At 44.7% G+C, this 17900-nt stretch overlaps 1 protein-coding gene across 4 annotated transcripts in view; it reads left to right on the top strand.

The window, feature by feature from the left end:
* Positions 1 to 16479, top strand: part of gas7b (growth arrest-specific 7b) — a 100577-nt gene extending 84098 nt beyond the window's left edge. For all 4 annotated transcript variants that reach the window (XM_079492811.1, XM_079492809.1, XM_079492810.1 and 1 more), the window contains 6 exons: positions 2568 to 2646; positions 4147 to 4275; positions 7511 to 7634; positions 11651 to 11730; positions 12829 to 12927; positions 14924 to 16479. In XM_079492811.1, the coding sequence (XP_079348937.1) occupies positions 2568 to 2646; positions 4147 to 4275; positions 7511 to 7634; positions 11651 to 11730; positions 12829 to 12927; positions 14924 to 15037 (625 nt within the window). In that variant the 3' untranslated portion in view covers positions 15038 to 16479. The remainder of the gene's footprint in view (positions 1 to 2567; positions 2647 to 4146; positions 4276 to 7510; positions 7635 to 11650; positions 11731 to 12828; positions 12928 to 14923) is intronic.
* Positions 16480 to 17900: the final 1421 nt, after the last annotated feature.

Genomic DNA, 17900 nt, shown 5'->3' with positions numbered 1-17900 from the left:
GTAGAAGACATTTTTAGAATGTGATCTCAGGTCAAAATGGGTTAAATATTGATTTATGTCGTCATCGCTTTGAATCCCATGTTACACAAGCAGGCTATAAGGTTCTTCATATTTGTTCAAGGTGGAAGCCCCATGCACTTCTGTGATCGTTTGGTTTCACCTGGCCTGTGTTTGGTATGTGCTCTATTATACAAAGGATTCCCTGACTTCCTGCCATAAAGATTTGGTGCAGACTAGCTTCAAATCCCATGTCGGCTATCGTTGCTGTCGGGTGGAAACGTTTTTTCAGGAAATTGAGATGAAAAAAATAACCTATATGTTCCAATTAGAGATACTGTACTGCCGTCCGATACTGTCCTTATCGGCCCTTATTTGGTCATATCGGGTCATATCGGTATCGGCGAATATGCCAGTCTAACCACCGATCCGACACAGGGGTAAGCGGTGGACACTATGGCAGGTAAATAAAGATGTTGGGGCATGTGGAGTTTGCTTTGGAGTTGCCCAAACTGCAAGTGCACATTTGAGTGAGATGTCTGCTATAAACACAACACAAGATATATAGCTAGATGGCTATAAACACTATTCCCGGTCGGTGGACTTCAAAATAAGATCTTTTTTCTTTTTTTATTATTATAAATATTATTCTCTGGTATCATCGGTATTCGGTATCGGCTAACACAGAAATGGTGGTATCGGGTCGGAAATGAAAAAAGTGTATCGGGACATCAACTTCAAACGCATCCCATGTAGTTATTATTTAGTCATATTGTTAATACTTTTCATTGGTTCAATATTTATAAAACCCACACACACGTAACCACACTCCCTTATAGTCTCTCGTGAGCTTGCAAATCGACGCTGTTTGTATGACAAAAGTAGGGCATTAATAAAGCAACGCTATCTGTTCTCATCTTGTGCAAATCTTGTATCTGACGGGCCGTTGGTGGGTGTGTGTGTGTGTGTGTGTGTGTGTGTGTGTGTGTGTGTGTGTGTGTGTGTGTGTGTGTGTGTGGTGTGTGTGTGTGTGTGTGTGTGTGTGTGTGTGTGTGTGTGTGTGTGTGTGTGTGTGTGTGTGTGTGTGTGTGTGTGTGTGTGTGTGTGTGTGTGTGTGTGTGTGTGTGTGTGTGTGTGTGTGTGTGTGTGTGTGTGTACATACACACACTACAGCGCAGGTGCCAGACTGCGCTCCAGCAGCGTCAGGAATGTTTTGGGTGTCAGTCCAAGGGAATTCCACACATGTCTTCCATTCAGGAGCCTCCTTTGAAGTGACCTGCCATAGAGATTGTCAGCCCGGCCAGAGCCCAAACCTGCGGCTTGCGGCCTTGGCAGTTATCTTTGTACGCCTTATTGGCTTGAGTATAAATATCCCACAAACGCTCAAAATGAAGAAGTGAGATGTTTCACTTGAGGTATACAGTGAGTGGGATATTACAGTGATTCTCAAACGTTTCCCAGGTCAAGAACCACTGTTCTATCTGTTCGACTCCCCCCACCCCGAGTATGACGTAAGAACAAAATGGCCACCATGTGAGTCGGTCAGTAGCAGGCCCATCCCATAAATGTCCACCTGCTTTGGTGGTGATGATTGAGTTCTCCAGTCTAGGTCTGATGGGCCGCGTAATGATGGGAATTAGTCATGATGAAAGACTGCTAAGTTAAACAAAGTGACTTCATTTTAGCGCTTATCTTCAAAACAACAGTGCTGTTGCGCCCGCGGTGCGTTGTGAAGCTGCAGTCATGGTGCCGAGGAGGAGACACACTGCATCTCGTATCCCACTCATCCTAATCATTGGCTGAACTGAACTGACTGTGCCCCCCGCCCCCCCCACTCAGATTTACTGCTTATTGGTGTAACTGTGAACTTTTGCACTGGCCCTGCCGGTGAACCCTGTGTGTGTGTGTGTGTGTGTGTGTGTGTGTGTGTGTGTGTGTGTGTGTGTGTGTGTGTGTGCGTGTGCGTGTGCGTGTGTGTGTGAGACGTGCGTGTGCGCGAGTGAGTGAGTGATCAGATTCATCCTGCTACCTCTCCAGCTTGTCTCTTTCCTTTTTTCTCCTCCTCTGCATGACCCACTAATTCCTGTCTTCACTTTCCTCCATACCCCCCCCCCCCCCCCCCCCCCCCTCTCTCTCTCTCTCTCTCTCTCTCTCTCTCTCTCTAATGTCTGTGCGGTCTTCTCGGTGTGAGATTTGGATGTGCGGCTATCTATCTAATTCTCCCTCACACACTTTCTCTCACTACCTCTCCTATCTCCCCCTTCCTTTCTATTCTCTCACTCTCCCCAATCTCAACCCTTCTCTCTCACACTGACTCTCCCACTCTCTCTCCCTCAGTTCCTCTCGCATTCTCTCTTCGTATCCCCCGTCCATTCCTCCCCTTCTCTCCAGACCTCCCCCCACCCTCCTCTCTCTCTCTCTCCCTCAGTTCCTCTCGCATTCTCTCTTCGTATCCCCCGTCCATTCCTCCCCTTCTCTCCAGACCTCCCCCCACCCTCTCTCTCTCTCTCTCTCTCTCTCCGTCTCTCTACTCAGTCTTTCTCTAACCCCCACGTGTGATGTGTTCTCAGTACCCTGGGGGAGGCCTGGACCCAGCTGAAGAAAAGCCTGGCCGACGAGGCAGAAGTTCACCTGAAGTTCTCCTCGAAGGTACCCCGCGTTGCGTTTTAAATCTTTTTAAAATGAGCCACAACCTTTCTGCTCTCTCCATGCCTACGTTTACATTCTGTCCATATCTATATATTGATCCGTATAGCCTCATTCTGTCTTGTGATAAGCCTGGGAAATAAATAGGGGCCTCGCAAAGGTCTTACAAGTATTTGGTTGGTTTTATTGTGGTACTGTGCGTACATGTTCAGGCCCAGGCGCCTCGTTCGTTTTCCTTCGCATACAAGACAGATCTGAATTTGAGTTGTAATCTTCTCGTGAAGAAGATCGTCTACTTTCGAATAGCCAACGTATAAAATATGGCTTATATTTTGTAGTAATAATAATCTAAATCTGCAAACCAACTAGTAACTAAAGCTGTCAGTAGTGGAGTGAAAAAAGTAAAACGTTTGCCTGAGATGTGGAATCGAAAGAGATTGAAAGTGCAAATACTCAAGTAACGTAAAACTCACAACTGCCTACTTGAGTACAGTACTTGAGTAAATGTACTTAGTTACTTCCCACCACTGCTCTGTGGCTCGGTCACGCTCAATTAAGACTCATTTTAAGGGGTGTTGTGATGCAGCCAAACGTGACAAGAGCGATGAGCGTGGCGAGTTTGTCTCGGCCGGGAAGACAGAAGACAGAATATGGGGGGAAGGGGCTCAGGAGGAGCACAGCTGGAGCGACAGAGGAAACGACGTCAGCGCCGTTACATTCTCCGGAGACGGAGAGGCGCAGATGTGCGGCATGCAGCACATCTCACAGTTTTTCGGGAGGAGAGGGAGCCCGGAAGGTTGTGAATCGGAGTGTGCGTATATAGACACATTCATCATGGTCGTCTTGGACGGTGAAGCTTAGCAGTACTTTTGTAAGCATTGCGCTAGCAGTGACTTTGCATCTGGATGTTGCAACGCCTCTGAGGAGGGGTGGCCCCTCCAGATGTATTTTATCATCAGAGGTCTCAGCGTAATTGGGGGGGGGGGGCGGGGGGGGGGGGGGGGGGGGTTGGGCAGGGATGACTGCACATTCATTTTAAGAACATGATACATGATGAGGGTCACTGGATAATGTTTGAAATGTAATTTGAGTATACCGGTAATACCGTTCACTCTGACGGCAAAACGTTTTCGTCATATATGAGTTTTTGGAGTCATTACTTCCTACTTCTATCCCCGACCGACACGACAGCCTTAATAACATGATACACGATGAGGTTCACTGGATAATGTTTGAAATGTAATTTGAGTATAATACCGTTCACTCTGACGCCAAAACGTTTTCGTCATATATGAGTTTTTGGAGTCATTACTTCCTACTTCTACCCCCGACCGACACGACAGCCTTAAGCTGAATAAAAGAAAGACAGAGTTAAAGTCAAAGTCAGCTTCAAGCTACTTATTTTGTTTTATAAAAGAGACTACATTTTAATGTCTGACAGCTGTGCTGTTCATTTGAAGTTGATCTAATGCTTACAACAACAATTTTGTGTGGATTCTGCAGCTCCAGAGTGAGGTGGAGAAGCCCTTGTTGTCATTCAGGGACAACTTTAAGAAGGACATGAAGAGGTTCGACCACCACATAGCTGACCTACGGAAGCAGCTGGTCGCTCGCTATGCGACCGTGGAGAAGGTACAGTAGATCCCATGATACCCACTCCCACATGCTTATGACTTATGGTGCGTTCACACAGTTCACACGGGCAGATGCAAAGATACAGTCTACCATTCATTGTCAATGGAACCCAGTGACATGAAGATGCAGCCAACATTTGTAGCTGCTGACTGCGGACTTCCTTAATGTTAACGAAGTCCACACCCACAACACCAGAGGGAGTGCAACGAACCATGTACAACCCAGATTCGGCACAAACAAGGGACTCAATTATTTTCGCTCCTATGCCACCAAAATGTGGAACGCCCTACCAACAGTCATTAAGACATGCGAATCCCTTGACTCCTTCAAAACCGTAAAATCTGAATCCCCCCCCACCGCCCCCCTACCCCCCCCCCCCCCCCCCCCCCCCCACCTTTTCCCTCACTGTATATGTTTCTTTTCCCTTTTTACCTCCATTATGATGAATTCCTGTTCTGTTCTTTGTCTATATAGAAGTGTCTATTTGTACGTCTCTAAATGTTTTGATGAATTGAACATGGTGGACCCTCTTGTAAACAAGTGTAATGCTTAATTGGGTCGTCCACTCACAGTTAACAGTCTTTGTATTGAGTTTGTGCTTGAAATGTACTGTAATTCTGCAAACTGTTAATAAATATTTCAATCAATCAATCAATCAATGGGTTCAACTTCCAGATGCAAAGGCTAAAGCTACATAGCTACAACATAATTCAGCTACAACTGTAGCTGAATTTTGTATTCCCTCTCCCCGCTTTTTTCCCACCCTATTCTGGCTGACAAAAACTTGCGGCGTCTTCTTCTAGTCCGTTTCTATAGAGCGTCGCAGTCCCGCCTCCTACCAGGGCCCAGGAAATGATTCTCCGTTCATTTTCCTATAGACATTTCAAAAAGTATTTATTTAAAAACCTTTTAAGCCTCGTACAAAGCCAACTCTTGTCGTGACAAATCATGACAACAAACACAATTTTTCGGGCTGAACAAATAATTAGAAAGAAGAAGAAAACGGCAGGTTACAACACTTTTGTTGTTGTTTTTCTTCTTTGTAATTATTTGTTTGGTCCAAAATATTGTGTTTGTTCCTCGTGTGAACGCAACATAAAGGTCCAGTTAGATCAATGCAATAAGACAGTGATTCTCTACCTGTGGACTGGGGCATACAGCAAGTATTGGCAAAACCCTTAAGAGTTTGGGGCGCCGTTGGCCTAGCGGTTAAGGTACATACCACATAGGCTCTAAAGCAGCCTGACAGCACGTCGTGGGTTTGATTTCCGAGCGCATTGAGCCCGTCACTCACCGTCTCTCTCTCTCTAGACAGAAAACCCCCCAAAATATCTTAAAAATAATAAAACGCTATTTTATCACATTAATATTAAAGAAATACGTAAGTGAAGTGGTATTTTCTTTGTTTAAAAACTATAAAGGAGTTTTCATTTTATACCGTTATAATGATAATAGGGAACTGAAAGTATTCCATGTTAGTTCCATTGATCCAAGCCAGAACTCAATCAATTATCTATCTAAAAAATGAACGCAGCCCGAGCTCACCCATCTGACCACTTACTGTAAGCCCAAAACACACCAAAGGGTCAGGTTGGGACAAAACCGTTTTTAAGGTAAAACACACCAATGCAACTCATTGAGTTGTAATGAGTTGCATTGGTGTGTGTGGTCTACCTTAAAAACCGTTTTGTCCCAACCTGACCCTTTGGTGTGGCTTGGGGCTAAACACAGCAGCCGAATACGTTCAAGGTTTTCACGTTGACCCTGATCCACTGATCCTGAGAACCACTGCAATAAGAAGATTTGTATAACAGCGGCGCCAGAATTTCTGGTCTTCTCGCTGGCAATTAAAATTCCACAACTCTTCCCCTAAGTAGAGGACCGTTTCCCATCCCCGGAATGTTTTCTATGTTTCAAAATAATCAAAGGTGATTGGCTGAAGGCCTGAGGTACCACAGATCTGTCCCACCAACCATCCATCATCTGTGCACTAATAACAAGGACCGTCTCCCTCTATGAACTAATCTATTGTACATCAGATTATAGATTGTCTGTGTAACATTCATTTTAGTAATCTTTTTGGCAACACCCCTTGTAGGTTACTGTAGCTCATTTGTCATTACAGCATTTGGAAGTACTGCTCAGTGCTCACCCCAGGATATTTTGGAACACGACAAGTCATCAGAAATATGAATTATTAACAGTAAACTAACTGTATAAAAGGCCGGCAGTGGCTCAGGGGTAGAGTGGCCGGTAGAGCGCCCGGTTGGGAACTGCAATGTTCCAAGTTCGATCCCGGGCTCCCCCAGAGTTAGTGTCGAAGTGTCCTTGAACAAGGATTGCTCACGCCATCGGTGTATGAATGTGTGTGTGTGTGAAATCTGTGAATGGGTGAATGTAAAGCACAATCTATGTAAAGCGCTTTGGATAAAAGCACTACTATACTGAAAAATGCAACATTTACCATTTATTTACCATAAATAAATACATTCCTGGTACATTTTGGCACATCGAACACACACAGGTTATGCTAATAACACAATTCCTTCCTCCCATAGCTTGGGGGGCGATCGTCCCATAGCTTGAGGGGCTGAAACCATGGCGACGGCTGTAACCATGTCGACGATAGAATGTCTGGTGTTCACATAAAACACGAACAAACAGCTTACATTTTGGGAAAGTGAAAAACTGGTTTCACAGTTGGGTGCATAACTGCATATGCTAATGCTCAATAACCGTGTGCAAATTCAGATCAATTGCTCCAGCCACCGAGGAGAGCCGGGCATTACAGAGACAAATGAATGACAGACATGTTATTATTTCAAAAAACAGGAATTAAAATAATTCCAAAAAGGTAGCACATCCAAAAATTAAACAAGCGGTGGACAAAGTACTCACATTTCCATTTCTTTATTGGCACACACCAAAAAGGAACGCTTACGCGTTTCGGCTATGCAGCCTTCATCAGAGGCTTTTTGGTGTGTGCCAATAAAGAAATGGAAATGTGAGTACTTTGTCCACCGCTTGTTTAATTTTTGGATGTGCTACCTTTTTGGAATTATTTTAATTCCAGTTTTTTGATGTATACTGGATTTGGGTCTGGCACTCCACTGAAAACCATTGCTGATGCGCAACCTCTTTTTCTCATTTATGTTGTTATTATTGTTAGTAAGGTAGATATAGGTACACCACTGTATTATATTGAGCATCACTTTGTCCATGTCCTTATTAGGCACGTAAAGCTCTGGCAGACAGACAGAGGGACCTGGAGCTGAAGTCTCAACAACTGGAGATCAAACTCAGCCAAAAGAGTGAAGAAGACATCAAGAAGGCCCGCAGAAAATCCACACAAGCAGGTCAGCACCGGGGGTCAAAGGTCAAGCCATAGGTTTACCGCGGAGGTCACTCAGAGGCTCACTCAGATGTTTCTAATAGGTCAATAAATGAGCAGTTGAGACGAATAATTTAATCTGACCCCTCCCCGAAAAGGTCTATCTGTCCTGAAGCCTTATCTATAATTTATACATTATAGATAATTATACATGAATGGATAATTAGTGTGGACTTAGACTGTTGTACTTTTTGAATTTCAAGGACCAACAGTTTGATATGCATTAGGCCTCACACCATTTGATATATATTTTTTATTTTATTTTTGTATCTCTCAGTTCTCACTGTACAATCAGAGTTAATTTAACTCCTGACAGAGTACAAATGTAACTGAATGGTTCCATTTGTACGCTGTCAGAGTTGCAGACCCGTAAAAGTCCATTTGGAACCCTTAGTCCATATGGAACTATCAGTGGATTAGTGCACACAGTGTTGCTTCATTTGAACGAGGGCTTGGATACGGGATGGTTGGTTGCAGGTTCGACCCTCACCCTTCCTAGGAGGCCTTTCTATGTGCCCCCCCTCCCCCCTGCACTCATCTGAGCCATCTGAGCAGCCATCTGCCGGGTGAATGGAAGCAGTAAAAGTAATTTCCCCCTCGTCTTCCGGGGACCAGAAAATGCTCCCCTTTTCCCTACAAACCAAATCCATGTGAGAGCGACGACGTGCATCTGCACTTTACACCATCCTTCAAACTTTGCCATCCAGAAGGTTTCTCTCCCATTATCTGAAATCTCATAGCAATCAACATTGGTTTATGTCCAGGGGTCGTGGGCTATAAATTCACATAAGCACAGACATAAATACTTTGACAGTCTGACACATACTTAACAGAACTCGGTTATGTAAGACGTGGTAAAGGGTTATATCTACAGTACTGGGCCTTATCCCACTAGTACTATATTTGCTGTGTTTCTGACCGGGGTCACTTGAGAGAGAGGCCATGAATCTACATGCTGTGTTTGTCTTTTATATGAGTCATGGGCCCCTATCAGCGGCTGCAGCCAGACGGGGAGGTTAGTTGTAATGGGGGGAACGTTCAGAAACGTTGCTCTGCTCGGCTAATCTGTGTTTCAGACCCAACAGGGAGACCTATGGGCGTGGGTTATCTCCATGGCACTCCGGGGGCGGGAGTTTTGGCAGCGAGACGTGCCTGCTTGCATGCACATACGAACACACTTATGCACACAACACAAGTAACCACTTTCAAACCCTATTTTGGCAAAGTCATTATGGCCGAAAATAGTCAAAAATTGTTCAAAATAGCAAAAATAGAAATCATGTCTACAACATGGTCACAATGCGTCTCTAAAACAAGAAATAACTCACTGCATTATATATCAGCTTGCATTCAGTTTGTATATTGTACCTTAGCGGGTCTTTCTGTCGCGTTTGTAGTCTCTACTCTAGGCATGGTGCGGTGGGGGAGAGGAGAGCTAGGCATGGCGCGGTGGGGGAGAGGAGAGCTAGGCATGGCGCGGTGGGGGAGAGGAGAGCTAGGCATGGCGTGGTGGGGGAGAGGAGAGCTAGGCATGGCGTGGTGGGGGAGAGGAGAGCTAGGCATGGCGTGGTGGGGGAGAGGAGAGCTAGGCATGGCGCGGTGGGGGAGAGGAGAGCTAGGCATGGCGTGGTGGGGGAGAGGAGAGCTAGGCATGGCGTGGTGGGGGAGAGGAGAGCTAGGCATGGCGTGGTGGGGGAGAGGAGAGCTAGGCATGGCGTGGTGGGGGAGAGGAGAGCTAGGCATGGCGCGGTGGGGGAGAGGAGAGCTAGGCATGGCGTGGTGGGGGAGAGGAGAGCTAGGCATGGCGTGGTGGGGGAGAGGAGAGCTAGGCATGGCGTGGTGGGGGAGAGGAGAGCTAGGCATGGCGCGGTGGGGGAGAGGAGAGCTAGGCATGGCGTGGTGGGGGAGAGGAGAGCTAGGCATGGTGGGGGAGAGGAGAGCTAGGCATGGTGGGGGAGAGGAGAGCTAGGCATGGGGCGGTGGGGGAGAGGAGAGCTAGGCATGACGCGGTGGGGGAGAGGAGAGCTAGGCATGGTGGGGGAGAGGAGAGCTAGGCATGGCGCGGTGGGGGAGAGGAGAGCTAGGCATGGTGCGGTGGGGGAGAGGAGAGCTAGGCATGGCGCGGTGGGGGAGAGGAGAGCTAGGCATGGCGCGGTGGGGGAGAGGAGAGCTAGGCATGGCTGCGGTGGGGGAGAGGAGAGCTAGGCATGGTGCGGTGGGGGAGAGGAGAGCTAGGCATGGTGCGGTGGGGGAGAGGAGAGCTAGGCATGGCGTGGTGGGGGAGAGGAGAGCTAGGCATGGCGCGGTGGGGGAGAGGAGAGGAGAGCTAGGCATGGTGCGGTGGGGGAGAGGAGAGCTAGGCATGGTGGGGGAGAGGAGAGCTAGGCATGGCGCGGTGGGGGAGAGGAGAGCACTACATTGCTACTAGGTCACGTGACTAGACTAGAAAGTCCGACGAATAGCAATGTTTAATCAGCTTGCAAAGCTGGTCAATGATCGAAGTACATTCGGCTAAAGTGGCTAATAGACACTTGCGGAGACACATGCAGACAAGTGCACGTGAGACGCACAGATTGCACACACATGCGCGCACACACACACACACGCGCACACACACACACACACACACACACACACACACACACACACACACACACACACACACACACACACACACACACACACACACGTGCACGCACACGCCAAGGTAAAGTGAAAACAGCAGACTTCTGCTTAATGCCTGCGTGAACCATTGAAAACATGACAACAAGAACACGAGAAGCGGGGTGGTGCGAGGAGACGAAAAGGGGGAGGGGTGGGAGGGGGGGAGGCGGGGTGGGGTCGGACAGGGAGCCATTAACAGGAGCCTGGTTGTTTGGTAGAGTTTTTAAGAGGCTTGTGGCTTTAGAGAGGCTAAGTGACTGGTGAGAATAAACAGATGCAGACCTCCTCCAGAGTGTGATGTCATACCTCAGCCAAGCACTAGAACCGGGAGATTCCAACCCTGTCACACACGCACACACACACACGCACACACACACACACACACACACGCACACTCGCACACGCACGCGCGCACATACACACACACGCTCCCTCAGGCTCCCTCAAAAAAGTGATTTTGAATCTCAGCGGGATATTACATTTAAAATAAAGGTCATACACTCTCTTTCTTTCACTCTCACACGCTCTCTCTCTCTCTCTCTCTCTCTCTCACATACATGCACGCACGCACGCACGCACGCATGCATGCATGCACGCATGCACAGTGAAACCTCCTCCTCCCTACTGCTTATTGCAGGCAGTAAGAAAAACAACAGCAGTTGTTGATGTGTTCATAACGTCTGGGTGCTGGGGAGGACTACTAGCGTGTTGTTGTTGTTGATGTGTTCATAACGTCTGGGTGCTGGTGAGAACTACTAGCGTGTTGTTGTTGTTGTTGTTGTTGTTGTTGATGATGTGTTCATAACGTCTGGGTGCTGGTGAGGACTACTAGCGTGTGAGGGAGACAACACATCTGCTGACCACAACAAACACACTCATGCTCACTTTCTGTTCTCACAGCACTGACTAAATAGGATTTACATGCTGCTGTTTACTAATGGAAGTCTCTCATTAAAATTATAGCAATGTCTATCCAATTAGCTTATCTGTACAGTTTTGGATAATGATGTCAACTCAGGTGAAAGTAGTGTGTCTGTGTGTGTTTGTCATTGTGTGTGCGTGAGAGAGAGTGAGACATTATTATGCCTGCCTGCTCATCGTTGAATATTGGTACATTGGCCCCACCTAGTGGACACAATATGCATGTACTATGTGAGAGAGAGGAAATTAACTACTTGTGTCCTATTTTATACTTAATAACTTTATTAAAATTGCTAATCTAATAGCACAACAACACCTTGCAATGCAATGTGAGCTTATAGAGCTTGAGTAGTCTGTGAGTAGTATAATCATGTTCTTTTTGCTTCCTTTCGATAGGAGATGAGTTGATGCGGTGTGTTGACCTCTACAACCAGTCTCAGTCCAAGTGGTTCGAAGAGATGGTCACTACAAGCCTGGTAAGTGGCCATGTGTCTGACTTTGTCTGAATCGGTATGCTATGATGTGGGCTGTACGTTGGCCATCGGAAGGTCGCTGGTCATTTCGACCCTCTCGGCTCTCCCAGTCTTGTCCAGTGTCGAAGTGTCCCTGAGCAAGACACTTAAACCCCAAACAGCTTGGCCCTGTGGGCTCATCTGAGCCCTCTGAGTAGCCATTGCAACTGCCAGTGTGTCTATCCATCCCTGTCCAGTCACACACGTTACCGCAGTAACATTTGTTCTCCGCATTTGACCCATCTCTTGGAGCGGTGAGCCACAGCCAAGGAGCAGTGAGCTGAAGCCATGCCGCGCTCGGGAATCATTTGATTAGTTGATCTGACCCCCCAATCCAACCCTTTGATGCTGAGTGCCAAGCAGGGAGGCATTGGGTCCCACTTTTACAGTCTTTGGTATGACCCAAAGACTGTAAAAATGGGACTGTTAATGGAAAACGTAAGAAAATTTCGTACGTTTTCCACAGAGTAATCTAGTAAGAGAGTGGCGACCCGCTTTGATCTCGCCGCAAAGCTGGGCGCTATGGGCTATAGTTCCAAACATTGGAACTATCCCATTGAGATAGAATGAGCACTTCCGCATTCCATTGTTACAATGGGAGTCAATGCTAGTGTCGCCACTCTCTTACTATATTACTCTGTTTTTCCATTAACAGAAGTACAGAACTCTGAACTTGACTCGTTCAGGTAAAGTGTGCTCATCATAAATAAAGAACTCCAGATATTAAGTTGTCATTGTTGAATGTGGAGGTTATTGTCCGTTCATCTCTGTCAGCATGATATAAAACCTGTGGGAGTTGATCATGTACAGACGGAGTGAAGTCAAATGTGCGTCAAACGGTCAAGGAATTGTGCAAGACACTGCAACATGCCACACTAGGTTGAGTGGACATGGACAACACAAAGCCATTGCTACACATAGTACATTTTATAGTACACTGTATATATTATCACTGTTCACTTGTATGTGTTGTCATTCTTATGAGTGTGTTCTGTATAGTAAATTGCAACATAAGTTACCTGCAAGCCTTTTGCTGTATTTTTTTTATTTGTCCCCTCTCAGGAGTTGGAGCGGTTGGAGGTGGAGAGGGTGGAGATGATCAGACAGCATCTGTGCCAGTACACCACCCTGCGTCATGAGACAGACATGTTCAACCAAAGTGTAAGTCAAACTGATATGTCCAGACCAGAGGCGTATCTACAATAAGGCGAGGGCAGGCGTCCGCCTGTCCAAATCCATTTCTGGCCTGGCCAAAATCCATACAATGAGAAAAAAAGAGGACAAAAACAAGACATAGGAACTATTATTGGACAGCTGATTGGCCGTCGCGGTAGAGCGCGACCCTCAATCACCCATTGGAATGTAAATGCAAGCCTTTCAGCCTTTGTATACTACTCGTCTGGCAGGTATATCTCTTTGAAAACCTTTAGTGCTACGATTGTGCGCGGGGAGACGACAATTAACACATCTTGCCTGTCCAAAATATCATTCTTGCCTGCCCAAAATGTAATTCCTGGAAACGCCACTGGTCCAGACAATACGTATTCATCCAAAGTGTAACCAAAATTCTAGTTTATTGTTTGGAGTATGTTGTTTGGATTATGTGTAACATACTCCAAACAACAAACTAGATTTTTATTTTTTTTGCTTCAGCAGAAAAAACAAATTTGCAGTGATTTTGCATGTGCACAGCGCCACGGACACAGTGGACAACGTGTTCTTTGTCTCTATTATTTAATTGTTGTCTGGTTGTGTCAGTAGTCGCCCAGACGCCCAGACGCCCAGAGAGGGCTTATAGAGACCTGTCCCTAACATTTCTTCAAAAACTGGCGGATTGTGGAAATAAAACGACATAAATCACGAGCGCATACAGTAGAACATACTATAGTGTCTGACCAATCACACAGGATGTTCGGCTAGCAGAGGTGTTCAGCTAGTTGGAAAAACCTTGGAGGTGCAAGAACTGCCCAACTTGCTGAAGTTAAGGCACTGCCGAAGTTCTTTTGCTCTGCAATGATGCCATTTTACTCACATTTCCACTTTTGTATTGGCACACACCAATAAACGAACACTACTCAAATGTCATGCTATAGCATTTTACGAATACAAAGATCATACTACCGGTATTATGTTTTCCAATAAACCATGGTCTAAAATGGGTAGTGTGCAAACAAACAAAGCCCTTGGGTCTGTGAGGTCCCTGAGGCCTGAAAATGGGTTCCAACTTCCAACTAAGTGTTTTTATTGCCTTTGGACATGAAATGTAATTTTCTTTTCTACATGAATCTGATGCCGTCAATATAAATGAATAGTTGACAGGTTACTTGAGATTTATTTAGATTAATAATAAATTCTAAAGTCTCACCTCTTGCTATTTTTTTCTGACATAATAATGTCTTTCTCATAGAATTAGATGTCTGGACTAAAAATAAAAAATAAAGTCACAGGTCACAGATTATGATTTCGTGGACAGATGCACTGGCTGCCAATGCTCTTAACTCTTAACCATGTACAGCTGACTGAATGCTGAATACAACTGTTGTAGTGTTGCTTCTGCTGTCCCCTTGTTTTACTGTAGCTTACCAGCTTTTTTGACAATACTAGCCAACTTTATTCTTTGTGTTGAGGTTCCCAAACCACACTGTAATGTTCAAAACAAGGCTAAAACAAACCCCCTCTAAAATATCCTGGCTAACACCAAACCCCTTTAGCTTTCACTGTCTTTATTATTCACAAAATGTGTTTTTCATTTTTAAAGTCATACTATGCTATCATCAATGTGTTGTGGAAAAATACAAATATAATACTGTCATTATTAAACAGATTATTCTATTTCAAAACATGGCATCCTAGTATACTATCGTAAAAGTGTCATACTGTAATGAAAAAGTACAAACCATCACACTATGTTGTTAAAATGTCATACTATACTGTCATTCATTAAAAGAAAAGCTACTATACTGTCATTAAAAGTTTAACTTTCATATTATACTCGGATCAAAACACCACTACCACAATATACCATGTCGGACAAAAAGGTTCTCGTTCTTTTTTTTAAAACTATACAGCCAGGTGTCATAGTTTTGTGCACAAGAAAATGGGGATTTGGATAACACTAAACATGTGCACAACTGATTGCTGTTCCTTGTCTCTCCAGACGATGGAGCCAGTGGACCAACATTTGCAGAGCGTGGACCCAGCCAAGGACAGAGAGCTCTGGGTCCAGGAGCACAAGACTGGGGACATCAGGCCTGTGGACATAGAGATCTAACCTCCATAAGGGCTTCACCAGAACATTAACACGTCCATCCAGAGACTACATGCCTTGAGGTTGAACAATGGATTTCATCTCGGTTTTGCACTTCATCCATTCCCCACGTTTTGACTCCTAACAAACTGTGAAGAGGTGCTCAAGTGACACGTGACCACCGTCTCCACACGTCATCGGTGGTGTTCTGAACTCGTACATGACGACCAAGGTCAGGCTGCTGAGAATGAGGACAGCTTCCCGTGATGTTTTAGAGGATAATGGTAGATTAACGTATGTGTTGGATATTCTTGGCAATGGATGGCAGTTTGTCAGTAGCCTATGCAATGATGAAGCATCCTGACTCTTGCTAGGATGGCACAAGACAACGGAGAATGGGGGCCGTGCCTGTGTCTGAATGAAAGAAAACCAGGAAGGAAAGGATGGTAGAATGTGACAGTTTTCATCATCACTAATCCATGGAACTCTTGGAAAGACATTCTGTTGAGTTCATAGTAATTACAAGGACTGAACTCAGGTGAAAATTATTTAGAAAGCAACGGTAAAAAAAAGAAATTGACCTTTCATACCTGTAAATATTAAATAGCTACTGTATATGTATGTGCAGTGGCACAAAGCTCCTGTTTGATTGTGCTTTTGCAATGCTTCTGTAATGTAATTAACTAATTCAACTCTGTAGATACACTTGGACTGCATAACGGGAAAAATGGTTGGCAAAAGGTATTTAACAAATGCTGCTTGAATCAGGCAATTCCATTTTGAACTTAGAGTGTTAATTTTTCTCTATATTTGAATATGGCAAATCAATCACAATACTAGTAGGTGTGTGCGGTTAATGTTGAAATATCTGCATGCTCTAAAATTACAACTACATCTCCTGTATTAATCAGGTACAGTCTCAATCGATCAAATCTCAAATTTAACATCGAATGTGTTGGTTCTGTCATTGTGTCATTTTGCCTTTACCCATGTAAGTAAGAATGATTAATTAGCCAATTGCACTTTCTGCCCAAATGATTAAAAAAAACATTTGTTGTTCAACATGGAATATTTTCTTTCCTAGAGAACTTTGATTAATTTTAATTCACAGTGTTTATGTTTTTTGTAATTTAATATAAATATATGACATAGATGAGAATTGGTGTGGTATGCTACAGGTAATTTGTGGGTAGAATGAAGGATGTAAAATAGACATTATCTTGAAAAAACATCCAGGAATTTGGTACATACATGGCTTTCCTTTTTATATGCAATGGACCACATTCATACACATACACACATTACATGGAAAACCTCACTCTGACACAGTGTGACGCCGTGTGACGGGGTGGTATGATGATGTAAGAGCAGAATGGCCGCTGTGAGGATCTGGTTAAAATAAGTTGCTGCACCTTTCAAATAAATAGCCTAAACATCTTCTACAATTCTTGGAATGTGATTAACCCCAATGCTCTGTGGAAGAACACCATGTGGCACAAACTTGTCTTTTATGACCATTTCTGAAAATAAATGGTTCCCCCCTACTCCCCTTTTGATCATGATGACACTAGTTCGAGACCAGAAGGAAGACACCTGATATACCTGTATGCACTTCCCCGCTGGTAGTCACCCATACCCATGAGTTAATGTAGCTCCTGGGGATACATTTATTGACGACGTTTCGAAACGTCGTCAATAAATTTATCCTTTGGAGCATATGAGTGTGCGGCTTCCCTTCTCTTTTCCTATGTTACTTTTTGAAACCCAGCACCTCCATGAAGTGATGTGCGTATTTTACTATAGTTAATGTAGCTCCTGCCATCTCAGAAGAGACAAGCAGAGAGAGAGGAAGGCAGAGACGAAGAGTATTTTGTGTTGAAAATAAAAACTAGATAAAAAATAAATACATGCATTTCATTGTAAGGTTTGATTATACACACTTTGATCCCTCAGTAACCTCGTGTCACCAGGATCTCAGCCGTGTGATCATCCGTGTGATTATCAGTCATCTATTCTATGACGTCGGTTGTCTATGACTTACGACTTCACATTTGGGCACGGTGTTTCAGTCCAATCAGAGCCCCGTTGACTTCCATTTTCAAAGTAAAGTTGATTTTTTTAGTTGAGTTTATCCCTGTTTCACAAGGCCTATTCTGAGTCCAGTCTTCGGTGAAACGGTGACCACCGCGGCGTGACGTCATGTTGTAGTTTTCGGTGGTCACCTCTTCACCGTAAACTGGACTATGAATAGGCCTTTAGACCCCTGGGGGGTGGATTGCTGAGGTGGAGTGCAACGCTGAGTTGGCAGTGTCCGGGATCGAACCCATGATGACCTTGTGGTCAAAACGAAAGCGAGTGCTCTACCGATAGATAGATAGATAGATAGATAGAGTTTTTATTAAAGTGTCCTACATCATAAGATGCCCAGCCCGCACGGGCTTACAAGACACTCACAAAATTGTACATATATAATGATACATATACACAAATAGACAATTACTCATGGATACATCATTCTCCAACGTAACTGCCATGCCTTCTCTATGAATTTTCCAAAAACAAAAACTTCATAACAACCAATTTAACATAAAACACTCAGACATCCAAAACAGATATGGGTTCTTATCCTGATTTTTTTCAAATAAAAAGTTTCTTAAATCATGATATAGTGGACAATAGAAAACAAAATGAAACTCATCCTCTACAACTCCCAGGTCACAAAGAGCACACAGTCGCTGCTCCTCAGGAATGCCAGTATATCTGCCCACTATCTACCACTATCCACTACCAATAAACTGAACTTTTGGTCTGCTAACCAAGGTTTGATTTATTTCTGTAGCTATATAGTTATATGTTTACTTTAATTGTATAAGGAACTCAGATTATT

This window comes from Electrona antarctica (assembly GCF_951216825.1).
Source record: "Electrona antarctica genome assembly, chromosome: 22".
NCBI lineage: Eukaryota > Metazoa > Chordata > Actinopteri > Myctophiformes > Myctophidae > Electrona > Electrona antarctica.
The sequence above is the reverse complement of the archived record's forward strand: the minus strand, read 5'-3'. Positions and strand labels throughout refer to the sequence as shown.